Consider the following 18054-nt stretch of genomic DNA (forward strand, 5'->3'; position numbering starts at 1 on the left):
AAGATTAGTAATAGAGAGAATTCCTTGTCTAAAGCTCAGCTTAGTTACGCTGCCCCATACCATTTACCTCTATGGGGTCGGGCACCTAAAGGGAAAGCTGTGTAATGGATAGGAGGTTAACTAGATGATATTCCGTGCCACTGCAGATAGTGGTGAACCATTCTAATCACTGTATCTCTATGATCCTGTGCTGTGAGAAACAACTCTAGTCTTTCCATCTCATCACCGGACTACTCGTCTCTCCACCAATCACGCGTCTCCAAACCAAGCACGCCCCGCTGACTCCCTGCTTAGGCCAATCAATGTGCATATTACCATCAATCTGCGTCTTCATTGCTGAAGTCTAGATTTGCTTTGGCGAGGATCATCAATTTCTTTCAAATCAATTTTAATTCTGTTCACTGTCATTTGTTGCATTCTGTTCTGTTGCCTGCATTTTGTCTGGTCAAAGTTGTTTTATCTTCAGGAAATACTAATCTCCCTTTCTTAGAATTGCTGTAGTTCTCCTATGATTTTGCTATGTCTACACTAACACGTTACTGTGAGCCTAAGAACCAAGGGGCTGTGAGACTTGAGATGCAGAGCTGCTGCCGGAATTCTTTATTTTTCCTTTTCTTTTTTTTACCACTTGATTTATTCCACAAATTCCCCCATAAATTGCGGCAGCAGGTGTATCTTGTCCTTTTTTGTCCTGCCTATACCCTTTTCACACGTGGTGACCCGAACCAAACTGTTCTGGCTTCACATGGTCCTTTTCAAACTATGGTGGATGCTTATGGCGCAATCAGGCCAGCACAGCTTGGTTGGGCTCGACTTAGTAGGTTGAAAAGCCCTGTAGGTTGTGTCGCAGCCCCCCATCACAGTAACGTGTGTTACTGGCCTCCCAGGAGTGTATCTCGCAGTCAGCAGTGAAAACAAAGTTTGAGCAGCACACTATCAGGGCCAAGCAGATCACTGAAACGGTCAAAGCCATCATGGACGCCATCAACATCAAGGCAGCAGAGAAGAGGTGAGTGTTCTCTGATCCGTCCGCTCACAACCCATCCCTCTTCTTCCTGGATGATCTGTTTATTCAGTCATTCCCAAATGTTTTGTATGGAAATGGTAACATTTATGATTTAGCATTGTTGTCCAATGACTAAGATGTTTTAGAATGTTAGGTGGGTTCCAACAGGGCAGGCCCAGCACTTTTCTAAGTAGTATGGATATTGGAACACAAACCTTTGCACTTCCGGTGGAAGCACTGACTTACTACGTGTCCCACCTTACCACTTCCTGTGCGTCCTCTAGAGTGGCCTCATTGGAGGACCGTGAGTACCAGATGGACCGTTTGGAGTTTGTGACGAACCAGCTCCAGCTGCTCATAGAAGACATCAAGAAGAAGATCAAAGCTGTCACAGTGGAGGTGGAGAGCAAGGTAAACCGTGGCCATCGAATAACATGACTGTCTACAATATGTTTTGAAATCCCTTAAAGCCTTAACACTGCAGGGAATGGCCTTTCCTGGTCATGCTGCCAATGGCATTTTATGGATTTAATACAGCACTAATCCTCAATCCATTCCAAGGGTTACTTACCCCAGATGGTTAAAAATGTTTGTTTTAGCCAGGCACTGACAACTGTTTTCTCAAGGTGTCCAGCGCCATGGGCAAAGAGATCTGTCGTCTCAACGTGCTCATCGAGGAGTTCCACTCGGACTTCCACCCCTCGCCCCACATCCTCAAGCTCTACAAATCAGTGAGTTTGAGTACTGTTACACCAATGAGTGACACACAGGTCTTCTCCATGAAATGGAAGCGTTGTCACTGATGTAGCACACGGAGCATTCAGGTTAGGACCATCAGGACTCTATAACATCTCAGTAGTGACCTCTCTTCTACGCACTCTGTTTCTGTAACCACTCCATGACCTCCTGACCCTCCCTTACAGGAGCTGCTGAACCACATCGAAGAGGGCATGGGTAAGAACCTGGCCTTCCGCTGCTCCAACGCCATCAACGCCTCTGTGCAGTCCTCCCAGAGAGACATGATCGGTAGGTAGGGAGCAGTCCTCCCCAGAGAGACGTGATCGGTAGGTAGGGAGCAGTCCTCCCCAGAGAGACGTGATCGGTAGGTAGGTAGGTAGGGAGCAGTCCTCCCCAGAGAGACGTGATCGGTAGGTAGGTAGGTAGGTAGGTAGGTAGGTAGGTAGGTAGGTAGGGAGCAGTCCTCCCAGAGAGACGTGATCGGTAGGTAGGTAGGGAGCAGTCCTCCCAGAGAGACGTGATCGGTAGGTAGGTAGGGAGCAGTCCTCCCCAGAGAGACGTGATCGGTAGGTAGGGAGGGAGCAGTCCTCCCCAGAGAGACGTGATCGGTAGGTAGGGAGGGAGCAGTCCTCCCAGACAGACGTGATCGGTAGGTAGGGAGGGAGCAGTCCTCCCAGAGAGACGTGATCGGTAGGTAGGTAGGGAGCAGTCCTCCCAGAGAGACGTGATCGGTAGGTAGGTAGGGAGCAGTCCTCCCAGAGAGACGTGATCGGTAGGTAGGTAGGGAGCAGTCCTCCCAGAGAGACGTGATCGGTAGGTAGGTAGGTAGGGAGCAGTCCTCCCAGAGAGACGTGATCGGTAGGTAGGTAGGTAGGGAGCAGTCCTCCCAGAGAGACGTGATCGGTAGGTAGGGAGCAGTCCTCCCCAGAGAGAGGTGATCGGTAGGTAGGGAGCAGTCCTCCCCAGAGAGAGGTGATCGGTAGGTAGGTAGGGAGCAGTCCTCCCAGAGAGACGTGATCGGTAGGGAGGTAGGGAGCAGGCCTCCCAGAGAGACGTGATCGGTAGGTAGGGAGCAGGCCTCCCCAGAGAGAGGTGATCGGTAGGTAGTGAGCAGTCCTCCCAGAGAGACGTGATCGGTAGGTAGGGAGCAGTCCTCCCAGAGAGACGTGATCGGTAGGTAGGTAGGGAGCAGTCCTCCCAGTGAGACGTGATCGGTAGGTAGGTAGGGAGCAGTCCTCCCCAGAGAGACGTGATCGGTAGGTAGGTAGGGAGCAGTCCTCCCCAGAGAGACGTGATCGGTAGGTAGGTAGGGAGCAGTCCTCCCCAGAGAGACGTGATCGGTAGGTAGGTAGGTAGGGAGCAGTCCTCCCCAGAGAGACGTGATCGGTAGGTAGGTAGGTAGGTAGGTAGGGAGCAGTCCTCCCCAGAGAGACGTGGTTGGTAGGTAGGTAGGGAGCAGTCCTCCCCAGAGAGACGTGGTTGGTAGGTAGGTAGGTAGGGAGCAGTCCTCCCCAGAGAGACGTGGTTGGTAGGTAGGTAGGTAGGGAGCAGTCCTCCCCAGAGAGACGTGATCGGTAGGTAGGTAGGGAGCAGTCCTCCCCAGAGAGACGTGATCGGTAGGTAGGTAGGGAGCAGTCCTCCCCAGAGAGACGTGGTCGGTAGGTAGGTAGGGAGCAGTCCTCCCCAGAGAGACGTGGTCGGTAGGTAGGTAGGGAGCAGTCCTCCCCAGAGAGATGTGATCGGTAGGTAGGTAGGGAGCAGTCCTCCCAGAGAGACGTGATTGGTAGGTAGGGAGCAGTCCTCCCCAGAGAGACGTGGTGGGTAGGTAGGTAGGTAGGGAGCAGTCCTCCCCAGAGAGACGTGGTAGGTAGGTAGGGAGCAGTCCTCCCCAGAGAGACGTGATCGGTAGGTAGGTAGGTAGGTAGGGAGCAGTCCTCCCCAGAGAGACGTGATCGGTAGGTAGGTAGGGAGCAGTCCTCCCCAGAGAGACGTGATCGGTAGGTAGGTAGGGAGCAGTCCTCCCCAGAGAGACGTGGTCGGTAGGTAGGTAGGGAGCAGTCCTCCCCAGAGAGACGTGGTCGGTAGGTAGGTAGGGAGCAGTCCTCCCCAGAGAGATGTGATCGGTAGGTAGGTAGGGAGCAGTCCTCCCAGAGAGACGTGATTGGTAGGTAGGGAGCAGTCCTCCCCAGAGAGACGTGGTTGGTAGGTAGGTAGGTAGGGAGCAGTCCTCCCCAGAGAGACGTGGTAGGTAGGTAGGGAGCAGTCCTCCCCAGAGAGACGTGATCGGTAGGTAGGTAGGTAGGTAGGGAGCAGTCCTCCCCAGAGAGACGTGATCGGTAGGTAGGTAGGGAGCAGTCCTCCCCAGAGAGACGTGATCGGTAGGTAGGGAGCAGTCCTCCCCAGAGAGACGTGGTTGGTAGGTAGGTAGGTAGGGAGCAGTCCTCCCCAGAGAGACGTGATTGGTAGGTAGTTGGTGCACCATGTAACACAACCCCATAATAAATACTATTTTTAGCCTAGCCCTGGTCATGACTAGTCTGGTCTCAGATCTGTTAGCACTAACTGATCTGGGATCAGGTTTGGTCATGACACCGGCTCATAGCCCCCCCCCCAAGTGTTTGTCATGAGGTGTGAGTGACACGGCCACCAGTCATAAAGCAGACCGACGTCAATGTTATTGACCTCTATAATGTTCAGGACTGAGACTATTGCAGGAGGGAGTAAACCAATTGAATGAGGGGAGAGTACGCCTAGCGCAACAGGATTGTTCCGTATTGCTCTCTTCTCACCCATCTATTCCTCTTGGATCATTGTGTATTTAGACACTATTATGGAAAGGAGGGCCCTTTTTGTAACAGTTGAATAGGTTGCCAATTCAGGTTCTATAACACAGCTTCCACTAATCCAGTTCTGTCAAATCTCTGACTTAAAGGAAATCAGGAAGCATTCAAAGTGTTTTGGTCTGATGTCATCTAGACCCTTCAAACTTAACTCTGGACCTTGAAGACTGTTCCACTGTCCGTCCGTTCCCCCCCATTGTACCCGTTTAATTAGGGACTGATTTAGACCTGGGACACCAGGTGGGTGCAATGACTGATCAGGTAAAACAGAACCAGCTGGCTCTTCACTCGTAGGGTTAGAGTTGAATACCCCCTGCTCTAGATTGGTGTCATTGTTTCCTTCCTTGTTTTCCCACCACCAGAGAGTCTGCAGCCTCTGCTGCCCCCTGCTGTTCAGAACCAGATACAGATGCTGGTGCCCTGTCACAAGTTTGACCTGAGCTACGACCTGAACTGTGCCACGCTCTGCTCGGACTTCCAGGAAAACATAGAGTTCCAGTTCTCCATGGGTTGGACGGCGCTGGTCAACCGCTTCCTGGGGCCCACCAACGCCAATCGGGCCCTCATGTTGGTCGACAAGAACTTCCCGGTAAGGTGGCTCCAGGGTTTAAGTTTCCCCTAGGTGCAGAGCTAGAATCAGCTTCCTCTACCAATCTTAACCATAACCATTGGTGAGTGGGAGCGTGTAGGGGGCAACTTCACCTTACTCCAGTAAGGCATGAGGGTGAGAAATGATGGGGATAGATGTCATCTGTAGTGTATTATGTTGTATAAACGGTATGACATGTTATGACTGTACTAGATGGTTAAGAGTTGTGATGCTGGTCGACCAGCATCTTCAGGTAACCACAGTTAAAACACATGGGTGGGTTGAATGGTATCTCCAGAGTGCAGGGTTCAATCCCCACCTCTCTCACTGTCTCTTCCATCTGTGTCTTCATCTGTGTCTACCTCCTGTTTCCATGTCTAATCAAGCATCACAAAACCCAAGGCTGAGGAACAGTCGTTGGTGAGGATTGGTGATATGTTCTTGATGTTGTATAGATAGTTTTGGTCATGAAGTGTATGTGGACACCTGTTCGTCAAACATCTCATTCCAAAATCATGGGCATTAATATGGAGTTGGTCCCCCCCCCCCCCCCCCCCCTAATAACATCCTCCACTCTTATGGGAAGGCTTTCCACTAGATGTTGGAATATTTCTGCAGGGATTTGCTTTCATTCAGCCACAAGAGCATTAGTGAGGTCGGGCGCTGATGTTGGGCAATTAGCCCTGGCTCGCAGTCGTAATTTCAATTAATTCCAAAGGTATTTGATAGGGGTTGAGGTCAGGGCTCTGTGCAAGCCAGTCAAAGTTGGAAGCACACAATTATCTGGAAAGTCATTTGTATGCTTTAGCATTACGATTTTCCTTCACTGAAACTAAGGGGCCAAGCCCGAACCATGAAAAACAGCCCCAGACCATTATTCCTCCTCCACCAAACTTTACAGTTGGCGCTATGCATTGGGGCAGGTAGTGTTCTCCTGGTATCTGCCAAAACAAGATTTGTTTGCTGGACTGCCAGATGGTGAAGCGTGATTATCACTCCAGAGAACCTGTCTATTGCTCCAGAGTCCAATGGCGGCCAGCTTTACACCACTCCAGTCGACGCTTGGCATTGCACTTGTGTGCGGCTGCTCGGCCATGGAAACCCATTTCATAAAGCTCCCAACTATTGTGCTGACGTTGCTTCCAGAGGCATTTTGGAACTCTGTAGGGAATGTTGCAATAAAGGACAGACAATTTTTACACACTACGTGCTTCAGGACTCGGCGGTCCCGTTCTGTGAGCTTGTGTAGCCTACCACTTCACAGCTGAGCCGTTGTTGCGCCTAAACGTTTCCACTTCACAATAACACTACTTACTGTTAAGCAGAGCAGAAATTTCATGGACTTACTTGTTAGAAAGGTGACATCCTATGACGGCCGTGTTGAAAGTCACTGAGCTCTTCAATAAGGCCATTCTACTGCCAATGTTTGTCTATGGAGATTGCATGGCTGTGTGCCCAATTTTATACCTGTCAGCAGAGTCCACAAATTTGAAGGGGTGTCCACATACACATGAAAGTATGTATACAGTACCAGTCAAAGATTTGGACACACCTACTCATCAAATCAAACTTTATTTGTCACATGAATACAACAAGTGTAGACTTTACCGTGAAATGCTTACTTACAAGCCCTTAACCAACAGTGCAGTTCAAGAAGAGTTAAGAAAATATTTACCAAGTAGACTTAAATAAAAAGTGACAATGAGGCTATATACAGGGGGTACCGGTACTGAGTCAGTGTGTGTGTGTGGGGGTACAGGCTAGTTGAGGTAATCTGTACATGAAGGTGGGGGTAAAGGGACTATGCATAGGTAACAAACAGCGAGTAGCAGCAGTGTACAAAATGGAGGGGGGGTTCGATGTAAAAAGTCTGGTAGCGAGTTTATTAATTGTTCAGCAGACTTATGGCTTGGGGGTAGAAGTTGTTGAGGAGCCTTTTGGTCCTAGGCTTGGCGTTCTGGTACCGCTTGGCGTTCTGGTACCGCTTGCCGTGTGGTTGCAGAGAGAAGTCTAACTTGGGTGACTGGAGTCTGCCAATTTTATGGGCTTTCCTCTGACACTGCCATTCAAGGGTTTTTCTTTATTTGTACTATTTTCTACATTGGAGAATAATAGTGAAGACATCAAAACTATGAAATAACACATGGAATCATGTAGTAACCAAAAAAGTGTTAAACAAATCAAAATATATTTTAGATTCTTCCAAATAGCCACCTTTTTGCCTTGACAGCTTTGCACACTATTGGCATTCTCTCAACTAGCTTCACCTGGAATGCTTTTCCAACAGTTTTGAAGGAGTTCCCACATATGCTGAGCACTTGTTGGCTGCTTTTCCTTCACTCTGCTGTCCAACTCATCCCAAACCATCTCAGTTGGGTTGAGGTCTGGTGATTGGAGGCCAGATCATCTGATGCAGCACTCCATCACTCTCCTTCTTGGTCAAATAGCCCATACACAGCCTGGAGATGTGTTGTGTCATTGTCCTGTTGAAAAACAAATGATAGTCCCACTAAGTGCAAACCAGATGGGATGGCGTATTGCTGCAGAATGCTGTGGTAGCCATGCTGGTTAAGTATGCCTTGTATTCTGAATAAATCACTGACAGTGTCACCATCAAAGCACCCCCACACCTCCATGCTTCACGGTGGGAACAACACATGCGGAGATCATCCGTTCACCTACTCTGCGTCTCACAAAGACACGGCGGTTGGAACCAAAAATCTCAAATTTGGACTCCAGACCAAAGGACAGATTTCCATCGGTCTAATATCCATTGCTCGTGTTTCTTGGACCCAGCAAGTCTCTTCTTATTATTGGTGTCCTTTAGTAGTGGTTTCTTTGCAGCAATTCGACCATGACGGCCTGATTCACGCGGTCTCCTCTGAACAGTTGATGTTGAGATGTCTGTTACTTGAACTCTGTAGAATTTATTTGGGCTGCAATTTCTGAGGTCCAGTTAACTCTAATGAACTTATCCTCTGCAGCAGAGGTAAGTCTGGGTCTTCCTTTCCTGTGGCGGTCCTCATGAGATCCAGTTTCATCCTAGCGCTTGATGGGTTTTTACGACTAAAAGTTTCTTTAAGTGCAAAGTTCTTAATGTTCCGTATTGACTGACCTTCATGTCTTAAAGTAATGATGGACTGTCGTTTCTCTTTGCTTATTTGAGCTGTTCTTGCCATAATATGGACTTGGTCTTTTACCAAATAGGGCTATCTTCTGTATACCACCCCTACCTTGTCACAACACAACTGATTGGCTCAAACGCATTAAGAAGGAAAGAAATTCCACAAATGAGCTTTTAACAAGGCACACCTGTTAATTGAAATGCATTCCAGGTGACTACCTCATGAAGCTGATTGAGAATGCCGAGAGTGTGCAAAGCTGTCATCAAGGCAAAAGGTGGCTACTTTGAAGAATCTCAAATATATAAAATATATTTTGATTTAACACTTTTTTTGGGGGGGGGGTTTACATGATTCCATGTGTTATTTCAGTTTGTCTTCACTATTATTCTACAATGTAGAAAATAGTCAAAATAAAGAAAAACCCTTGAATGTGTAGGTGTCCCAACTTTTGACTGGTACTGTCTGTATGTTTAAATATGACTGAAATAGATGCATAGTAGATATGTTTTTAACATGTAATGAATGATATAGAATAGACATGCCATCGATGCCACTTCAAAGTATTAACTAAATGTGTCGTTCTCTTCATGTTCCATTCATATTCTGGCTTTTATTGAAGTTACTGAGTTGTAAATGACCTGCTCCGTTTGACCAGTGAAACAATGGATCAGTTTGGAACCCAGGTTATCATTAGTGGTTCTTATTCAAATTAACTGGTAGTTAATTTCCTACATTGTCTCAATAACATCCCAGGTTTAGTATGTAATATTAGGAATCCCACCACACTCAGTAAGCCTGTGTCTGTCTCTCCTGTCCTGTTCAGATTACGCGCTCCCTGTCCACCACACCCTCCAGCGGACCCTCCAGTGTTGCCGTTGCCCAGCCCCAGGACGCCGCGCTCTCCCAGGAGGACCTGATGATGTCCATGGCCACCAACATGGCCTCCCTCGCCTCCCGCACGTCCATGAGCATGGTCATCGTCGGAGGAGTGGTGAGTGGTAGTCTTTCTGCACCCATCCTCCAGGTCACCAACCTGGCAACCTGTTTACAGTTATACAGGGCTACACTGTATGGCTGGGGCTTTAATCCAGCTGCAAGAGGCAGATGGCAGAATACTTTTATTTTTCCCCACAAAAATACAACTTTGTTTTTCCAGAATGTAGGTGGGTGCTGCTTTCCAACTTCCCTTCAATGTTTTGGAAACTATTTTATATCAACCCCCCCCAGATTAGGCCTGTCAACCCATAGTGGTACACTGATCAAACTACAACCCACCTCCTCTCCCGTGTGTCCTAGGTGTGGCGGACAGTGGGCTGGCGGCTCATAGCCCTGTCGGCCTCCATGTACGGCCTGCTCTACCTGTTTGAGAAGCTCACGTGGACCACCAAGGCCAAGGAGCGCGCCCTGAAGCGCCAGTTTGTGGACTACGCCACAGAGAAGCTGCAGTTGATTGTCAGCTTCACCAGTGCCAACTGCAGCCACCAGGTCCAGCAGTAAGTACAATCTGTAGCTCTGGAAATAAGGATACTCTTAAAGGGGAAGTTTCCCCTGACATCAAGGTTTGTTTCTATTGTAGACTGCTTTTGAGGTATGAAAATGGCTGTCAGTCAATATTCCTGTGTCATCTGTCGAGTAGATCTTGTGGTGTGCATTCAGACAAATCTGCAGGCCTCAATTCCAGTACACTAACTCATAGTTGAGCCTCATATGTAGATGTTTCTGAAGACACTTCCTTTATGAATCAATTCACTACTGATGTATTGTATGGGGCTGAATCTGCTGATAGACAAATCTATGCCCCCACCCCATCTTTTCTGTCAAGTGGGTAATGAAATAAGTGATAAAATGCTTTGATCTTTGCATTGCCCAGGGAGATGGCCACGACCTTTGCTCGGCTGTGTCAGCAGGTTGACCTGACAAAGAGGGAGCTGGAGGGAGAAATCAGCCGACTGACCGCCAAGGTCCAGACTCTGGAGACCGTCCAGTCCCGCTCCAAGATCCTGAGGTCAGTCTAGCTATCTCCTGGGTCCAGTGTTACCCCTACAATTGCCAACCCTGCATAGCTCTGTTAAAATAATTCACACCCCAATTGTTTCCATTTTTGATGCCCGTGGCGCTTTAGTGTTTTGCCTCAAATGTCATGTCATTTCTTCACCATTGGTTCTATTGAGGGTTAAAGGTCAGAGTTGTAACCTTTGAACTGCATGTGTAGATTATTTGTTTCTCTTCAGTTGAACGGCATTCATTTACAGTAGGTGTTTTGACCTCAGTTATAATTGGTTCTACAATAATATTGTACCAATAGGTGTGGTCTGTGTGTAACAGCTTTTTTTCCTCCATGGATTCAGGCACAAAGCCACAGAGTTGGAGAGGCAGTTGGAGACTTTTACAGACCAATATCTGAATCCCCATCATTGATGGACTGGTCCCCTCTTCACTGGAGCCTCAGTCCTGGCATTGACTCGCCATGCCTGGACTCCCCTCCCCCCTCAAAGAAAATATGTCAACGCTTGATAGTATTCCTCCTGGAATTTCCCCACCTCAAAACAGATGTTTCTCCAAGAGATTTGTGGAAGTGTCCAGTCTTCCACACACATTATAGAGAACAAACTGCCTGTATTACAAACTCAAACTATGAATCAGTTGTGTGATTACAGTTCCAGAGTTGGAGACATAAAACCTGGGCTGTGATGAGGTTGCTGTATATTGATTCTACTGCTCTTTTAACTGTGAATATGCCTTTTACTCATGAAGTAAATGTGTGTTTAGACAAATGTAGGCATGTGATTTTCATTCAGTGCTGAATTTGTTCTGGTTCACCCTTTACTGGTACCCCCGTCGTATAAAAATACAGACATCATTTGGAAAGTATTCAGACAGCCTTTATTCTAAAAAGAATTATTGCTCATTGATCTACACACAATACCCCATCAAGGCAGAAGGTGGCTACTTGGATGAATCTCAAATATATTTTGATTTAACACATGATTCCATAGGTGTTATTTCATAGTATGTCTTTACTATTATTCAATAGAAAAACCCTTGAATGAGTAGGTGTCCAAACCATTTTTACATGTATTTTTACAATGGGGTACCAGTGCCAAGGACAACCAGATTCAGCTCTGAATGGAAATCACATGCCTAAATGTTGTCTAAACACTCTCAAACTTACTTCAGGAGTTAGTGGTTAGTGAAAGGCAGATGCGGTTATAAAAGCAGTTGTTGTTGTTGTGAGGGACCTACTTGAATTCAGCGGAAATCCATTTGACTAAAGGAAAAATGCATTTTCTCTTCAGAAGCAACTTTTTTTTTTGAGTCAACTACTTATGAGTCATGTCTGACTGAGGAAATACAGTGTAGATAAGATTAACTATAAGCATCTTGTAGTTCCTCTGCTGTTTGTTCCATCATGACGGGTCAAATTAGTAGTCTCCACTTTGTAAAAATAAAATTTTTCTTGAATTAATTTAAATACCTCATTTACCAGACTTTATTAAAATAATAGGCTATGTAATTATCCTAGATTTTTTTTTTTTTTTCTTCCAAGAATCGCATTTGTTGTAGAATCTAATGGACTCAACATGAAGATGGACTCCACTTCTTAAAAGTGTATAGGGGATGTACAGTGCCTTGCAAAAGTATTCATCCCCCTTGGTGTTTTTCCTATTTTGTTGCATTACAACCTGTAACTTGAATAGATTTTTATTTGGATTTCATGTAATGGACATTCACTTCACCAATTTGGACTATTTTGTAACAACTTGTTTAAAAAATATAAAAAATATTGAAAAAATGGGAAAGTGGTGCGTGCATATGTATTCACCCTTTTGCTATGAAGCCCCTAAATAAGATCTGGTGAAACAAATTACCTTCAGAAGTCACAAAACAACACATGCGGAGATCATCCGTTCACCTACTCTGCGTCTCACAAAGACACGGCGGTTGGAACCAAAAATCTCAAATTTGGACTCCAGACCAAAGGACAGATTTCCATCGGTCTAATATCCATTGCTCGTGTTTCTTGGACCCAGCAAGTCTCTTCTTATTATTGGTGTCCTTTAGTAGTGGTTTCTTTGCAGCAATTCGACCATGACGGCCTGATTCACGCGGTCTCCTCTGAACAGTTGATGTTGAGATGTCTGTTACTTGAACTCTGTAGAATTTATTTGGGCTGCAATTTCTGAGGTCCAGTTAACTCTAATGAACTTATCCTCTGCAGCAGAGGTAAGTCTGGGTCTTCCTTTCCTGTGGCGGTCCTCATGAGATCCAGTTTCATCCTAGCGCTTGATGGGTTTTTACGACTAAAAGTTTCTTTAAGTGCAAAGTTCTTAATGTTCCGTATTGACTGACCTTCATGTCTTAAAGTAATGATGGACTGTCGTTTCTCTTTGCTTATTTGAGCTGTTCTTGCCATAATATGGACTTGGTCTTTTACCAAATAGGGCTATCTTCTGTATACCACCCCTACCTTGTCACAACACAACTGATTGGCTCAAACGCATTAAGAAGGAAAGAAATTCCACAAATGAGCTTTTAACAAGGCACACCTGTTAATTGAAATGCATTCCAGGTGACTACCTCATGAAGCTGATTGAGAATGCCGAGAGTGTGCAAAGCTGTCATCAAGGCAAAAGGTGGCTACTTTGAAGAATCTCAAATATATAAAATATATTTTGATTTAACACTTTTTTTTGGGGGGGGGGGGGGGGTTTACATGATTCCATGTGTTATTTCAGTTTGTCTTCACTATTATTCTACAATGTAGAAAATAGTCAAAATAAAGAAAAACCCTTGAATGTGTAGGTGTCCCAACTTTTGACTGGTACTGTCTGTATGTTTAAATATGACTGAAATAGATGCATAGTAGATATGTTTTTAACATGTAATGAATGATATAGAATAGACATGCCATCGATGCCACTTCAAAGTATTAACTAAATGTGTCGTTCTCTTCATGTTCCATTCATATTCTGGCTTTTATTGAAGTTACTGAGTTGTAAATGACCTGCTCCGTTTGACCAGTGAAACAATGGATCAGTTTGGAACCCAGGTTATCATTAGTGGTTCTTATTCAAATTAACTGGTAGTTAATTTCCTACATTGTCTCAATAACATCCCAGGTTTAGTATGTAATATTAGGAATCCCACCACACTCAGTAAGCCTGTGTCTGTCTCTCCTGTCCTGTTCAGATTACGCGCTCCCTGTCCACCACACCCTCCAGCGGACCCTCCAGTGTTGCCGTTGCCCAGCCCCAGGACGCCGCGCTCTCCCAGGAGGACCTGATGATGTCCATGGCCACCAACATGGCCTCCCTCGCCTCCCGCACGTCCATGAGCATGGTCATCGTCGGAGGAGTGGTGAGTGGTAGTCTTTCTGCACCCATCCTCCAGGTCACCAACCTGGCAACCTGTTTACAGTTATACAGGGCTACACTGTATGGCTGGGGCTTTAATCCAGCTGCAAGAGGCAGATGGCAGAATACTTTTATTTTTCCCCACAAAAATACAACTTTGTTTTTCCAGAATGTAGGTGGGTGCTGCTTTCCAACTTCCCTTCAATGTTTTGGAAACTATTTTATATCAACCCCCCCCAGATTAGGCCTGTCAACCCATAGTGGTACACTGATCAAACTACAACCCACCTCCTCTCCCGTGTGTCCTAGGTGTGGCGGACAGTGGGCTGGCGGCTCATAGCCCTGTCGGCCTCCATGTACGGCCTGCTCTACCTGTTTGAGAAGCTCACGTGGACCACCAAGGCCAAGGAGCGCGCCCTGAAGCGCCAGTTTGTGGACTACGCCACAGAGAAGCTGCAGTTGATTGTCAGCTTCACCAGTGCCAACTGCAGCCACCAGGTCCAGCAGTAAGTACAATCTGTAGCTCTGGAAATAAGGATACTCTTAAAGGGGAAGTTTCCCCTGACATCAAGGTTTGTTTCTATTGTAGACTGCTTTTGAGGTATGAAAATGGCTGTCAGTCAATATTCCTGTGTCATCTGTCGAGTAGATCTTGTGGTGTGCATTCAGACAAATCTGCAGGCCTCAATTCCAGTACACTAACTCATAGTTGAGCCTCATATGTAGATGTTTCTGAAGACACTTCCTTTATGAATCAATTCACTACTGATGTATTGTATGGGGCTGAATCTGCTGATAGACAAATCTATGCCCCCCACCCCATCTTTTCTGTCAAGTGGGTAATGAAATAAGTGATAAAATGCTTTGATCTTTGCATTGCCCAGGGAGATGGCCACGACCTTTGCTCGGCTGTGTCAGCAGGTTGACCTGACAAAGAGGGAGCTGGAGGGAGAAATCAGCCGACTGACCGCCAAGGTCCAGACTCTGGAGACCGTCCAGTCCCGCTCCAAGATCCTGAGGTCAGTCTAGCTATCTCCTGGGTCCAGTGTTACCCCTACAATTGCCAACCCTGCATAGCTCTGTTAAAATAATTCACACCCCAATTGTTTCCATTTTTGATGCCCGTGGCGCTTTAGTGTTTTGCCTCAAATGTCATGTCATTTCTTCACCATTGGTTCTATTGAGGGTTAAAGGTCAGAGTTGTAACCTTTGAACTGCATGTGTAGATTATTTGTTTCTCTTCAGTTGAACGGCATTCATTTACAGTAGGTGTTTTGACCTCAGTTATAATTGGTTCTACAATAATATTGTACCAATAGGTGTGGTCTGTGTGTAACAGCTTTTTTTCCTCCATGGATTCAGGCACAAAGCCACAGAGTTGGAGAGGCAGTTGGAGACTTTTACAGACCAATATCTGAATCCCCATCATTGATGGACTGGTCCCCTCTTCACTGGAGCCTCAGTCCTGGCATTGACTCGCCATGCCTGGACTCCCCTCCCCCTCAAAGAAAATATGTCAACGCTTGATAGTATTCCTCCTGGAATTTCCCCACCTCAAAACAGATGTTTCTCCAAGAGATTTGTGGAAGTGTCCAGTCTTCCACACACATTATAGAGAACAAACTGCCTGTATTACAAACTCAAACTATGAATCAGTTGTGTGATTACAGTTCCAGAGTTGGAGACATAAAACCTGGGCTGTGATGAGGTTGCTGTATATTGATTCTACTGCTCTTTTAACTGTGAATATGCCTTTTACTCATGAAGTAAATGTGTGTTTAGACAAATGTAGGCATGTGATTTTCATTCAGTGCTGAATTTGTTCTGGTTCACCCTTTACTGGTACCCCCGTCGTATAAAAATACAGACATCATTTGGAAAGTATTCAGACAGCCTTTATTCTAAAAAGAATTATTGCTCATTGATCTACACACAATACCCCATCAAGGCAGAAGGTGGCTACTTGGATGAATCTCAAATATATTTTGATTTAACACATGATTCCATAGGTGTTATTTCATAGTATGTCTTTACTATTATTCAATAGAAAAACCCTTGAATGAGTAGGTGTCCAAACCATTTTTACATGTATTTTTTACAATGGGGTACCAGTGCCAAGGACAACCAGATTCAGCTCTGAATGGAAATCACATGCCTAAATGTTGTCTAAACACTCTCAAACTTACTTCAGGAGTTAGTGGTTAGTGAAAGGCAGATGCGGTTATAAAAGCAGTTGTTGTTGTTGTGAGGGACCTACTTGAATTCAGCGGAAATCCATTTGACTAAAGGAAAAATGCATTTTCTCTTCAGAAGCAACTTTTTTTTTTTGAGTCAACTACTTATGAGTCATGTCTGACTGAGGAAATACAGTGTAGATAAGATTAACTATAAGCATCTTGTAGTTCCTCTGCTGTTTGTTCCATCATGACGGGTCAAATTAGTAGTCTCCACTTTGTAAAAATAAAATTTTTTCTTGAATTAATTTAAATACCTCATTTACCAGACTTTATTAAAATAATAGGCTATGTAATTATCCTAGATTTTTTTTTTTTTTTCTTCCAAGAATCGCATTTGTTGTAGAATCTAATGGACTCAACATGAAGATGGACTCCACTTCTTAAAAGTGTATAGGGGATGTACAGTGCCTTGCAAAAGTATTCATCCCCCTTGGTGTTTTTCCTATTTTGTTGCATTACAACCTGTAACTTGAATAGATTTTTATTTGGATTTCATGTAATGGACATTCACTTCACCAATTTGGACTATTTTGTAACAACTTGTTTAAAAAATATAAAAAATATTGAAAAAATGGGAAAGTGGTGCGTGCATATGTATTCACCCTTTTGCTATGAAGCCCCTAAATAAGATCTGGTGAAACAAATTACCTTCAGAAGTCACAAAATTAGTTAAATAAAGTCCACCTGTGTGCAATCAGTGTCACGTGATCTGTGTGTGTGTGTGTGTTATATATATATATATATATATATTACATTACATTACACACACCTGTTCTGAAAGGCCTGAGTCTGCAACACCACTAAGCAAGGGGCACCAAGGAGCTCTCCAAACAGGTCAGGGACAAAGTTGTGGAGAAGTACAGATCAGGGTTGGATTATTTAAAAATATCAGAAACTTTGAACATCCCACAGAGCACCATTAAATCCATTATTTTAAAAAATTGAAAGAATATGGCACCACAACAAACCTGCCAAGAGAGGGCCGCCCACCAAAACTCACGGACCAGGCAAGGAGGGCATTAATCAGAGGCAACAAAGAGACCAAAGATAACCCTGAAGGAGCTGCAAAGCTCCACAGCGGAGATTGGAGTATCTGTCCATAGGACCACTTTAAGCCGTACACCACAGAGCTGGGCTTTACAGAAGAGTGGCCAGAAAAAAGTCATTGCGTAAAGAAAAAAATAAGCTAACACGTTTGGTGTTCGCCAAAAGGCATATGGGAGACTCCCCAAACATGGAAGAAGGTACTCTGGTCAGACTAAAATTGAGCTTTTTGGCCATCAAGGAAAATGCTGTCACGTGCAAACCCAACACCTCTCATCACCCCAAGAACACCATCCCCACAGTGAAGCATGGTGGTGGCAGCATCATGCTGTGGGGATGTTTTTCATCGGCAGGGACTGGGAAACTGGTCAGAATTGAAGGAATGATGGATGGCGCTAAATACAGGGAAATTCTTGAGAGAAACCTGTTTCCGTCTTCCAGAGATTTGAGACTGGGACAGAGGTTCACCTTCCAGCAGGACAATGACCCTAAGCATACTGCTAAAGCAACAATCAAGTGGTTTAAGGGGAAACATTTAAATGTCTTGGAATAGCCTAATCAAAGCCCAGACCTCAATCCAATTGAGACTCTGTAGTATGACTTAAAGATTGCTGTACACCAGCGGAAGCCATCCAACTTGAAGGAGCTGGAGCAGTTTTGCCTTGAAGAATGGGCAAAAATCCCAGTGGCTAGATGTGCCAAGCTTATAGAGACATACCCCAAGAGACTTGTAGCTGTAATTGCTGCAAAAGGTGGCTCTACAAAGTATTGACTTTGGGGGGGGTGAATAGTTATGCACACTCAAGTTCTGTTTTTTTTCTTCTTATTTCTTGTTTGTTTCACAACAAAAAATATTTTGCATCTTCAAAGTGGTAGGCATGTTGTGTAAATCAAAATGATACAAACCCCCCCAAAATCCATTTTAATTCCAGGTTGTAAGGCAACAAAATACAAAAAATGCCTAGGGGGTTGAATTATTTCGCAAGCCACTAACAATTGCTCAAAGAAAAGCTTTTACTGAACAGTAGATGGTCAGCATTCAAGCAACTATTGTTTGAAAAGTCATTTGTTAACCAATTTGTAGCAGTTTTTTTCTCATAATAGGCTTCAACACAGAAATC

At 45.1% G+C, this 18054-nt stretch overlaps 1 protein-coding gene across 4 annotated transcripts in view; it reads left to right on the top strand.

The window, feature by feature from the left end:
- LOC106574144 (mitofusin-1) overlaps nucleotides 1-11874 on the top strand; it is a 27705-nt gene extending 15831 nt beyond the window's left edge. For all 4 annotated transcript variants that reach the window (XM_045697389.1, XM_045697388.1, XM_014149781.2 and 1 more), the window contains exons 10-18: nucleotides 888-1009; nucleotides 1291-1417; nucleotides 1633-1737; nucleotides 1930-2032; nucleotides 4947-5173; nucleotides 9122-9289; nucleotides 9595-9791; nucleotides 10169-10303; nucleotides 10647-11874. In XM_045697389.1, coding sequence (XP_045553345.1) covers nucleotides 888-1009; nucleotides 1291-1417; nucleotides 1633-1737; nucleotides 1930-2032; nucleotides 4947-5173; nucleotides 9122-9289; nucleotides 9595-9791; nucleotides 10169-10303; nucleotides 10647-10716 — 1254 coding nt within the window. In that variant the 3' untranslated portion in view covers nucleotides 10717-11874. The remainder of the gene's footprint in view (nucleotides 1-887; nucleotides 1010-1290; nucleotides 1418-1632; nucleotides 1738-1929; nucleotides 2033-4946; nucleotides 5174-9121; nucleotides 9290-9594; nucleotides 9792-10168; nucleotides 10304-10646) is intronic.
- The last annotated feature ends 6180 nt before the right edge of the window (nucleotides 11875-18054 follow it).

The sequence above is a fragment of the Salmo salar genome, chromosome ssa16 (assembly GCF_905237065.1).
Source record: "Salmo salar chromosome ssa16, Ssal_v3.1, whole genome shotgun sequence".
NCBI lineage: Eukaryota > Metazoa > Chordata > Actinopteri > Salmoniformes > Salmonidae > Salmo > Salmo salar.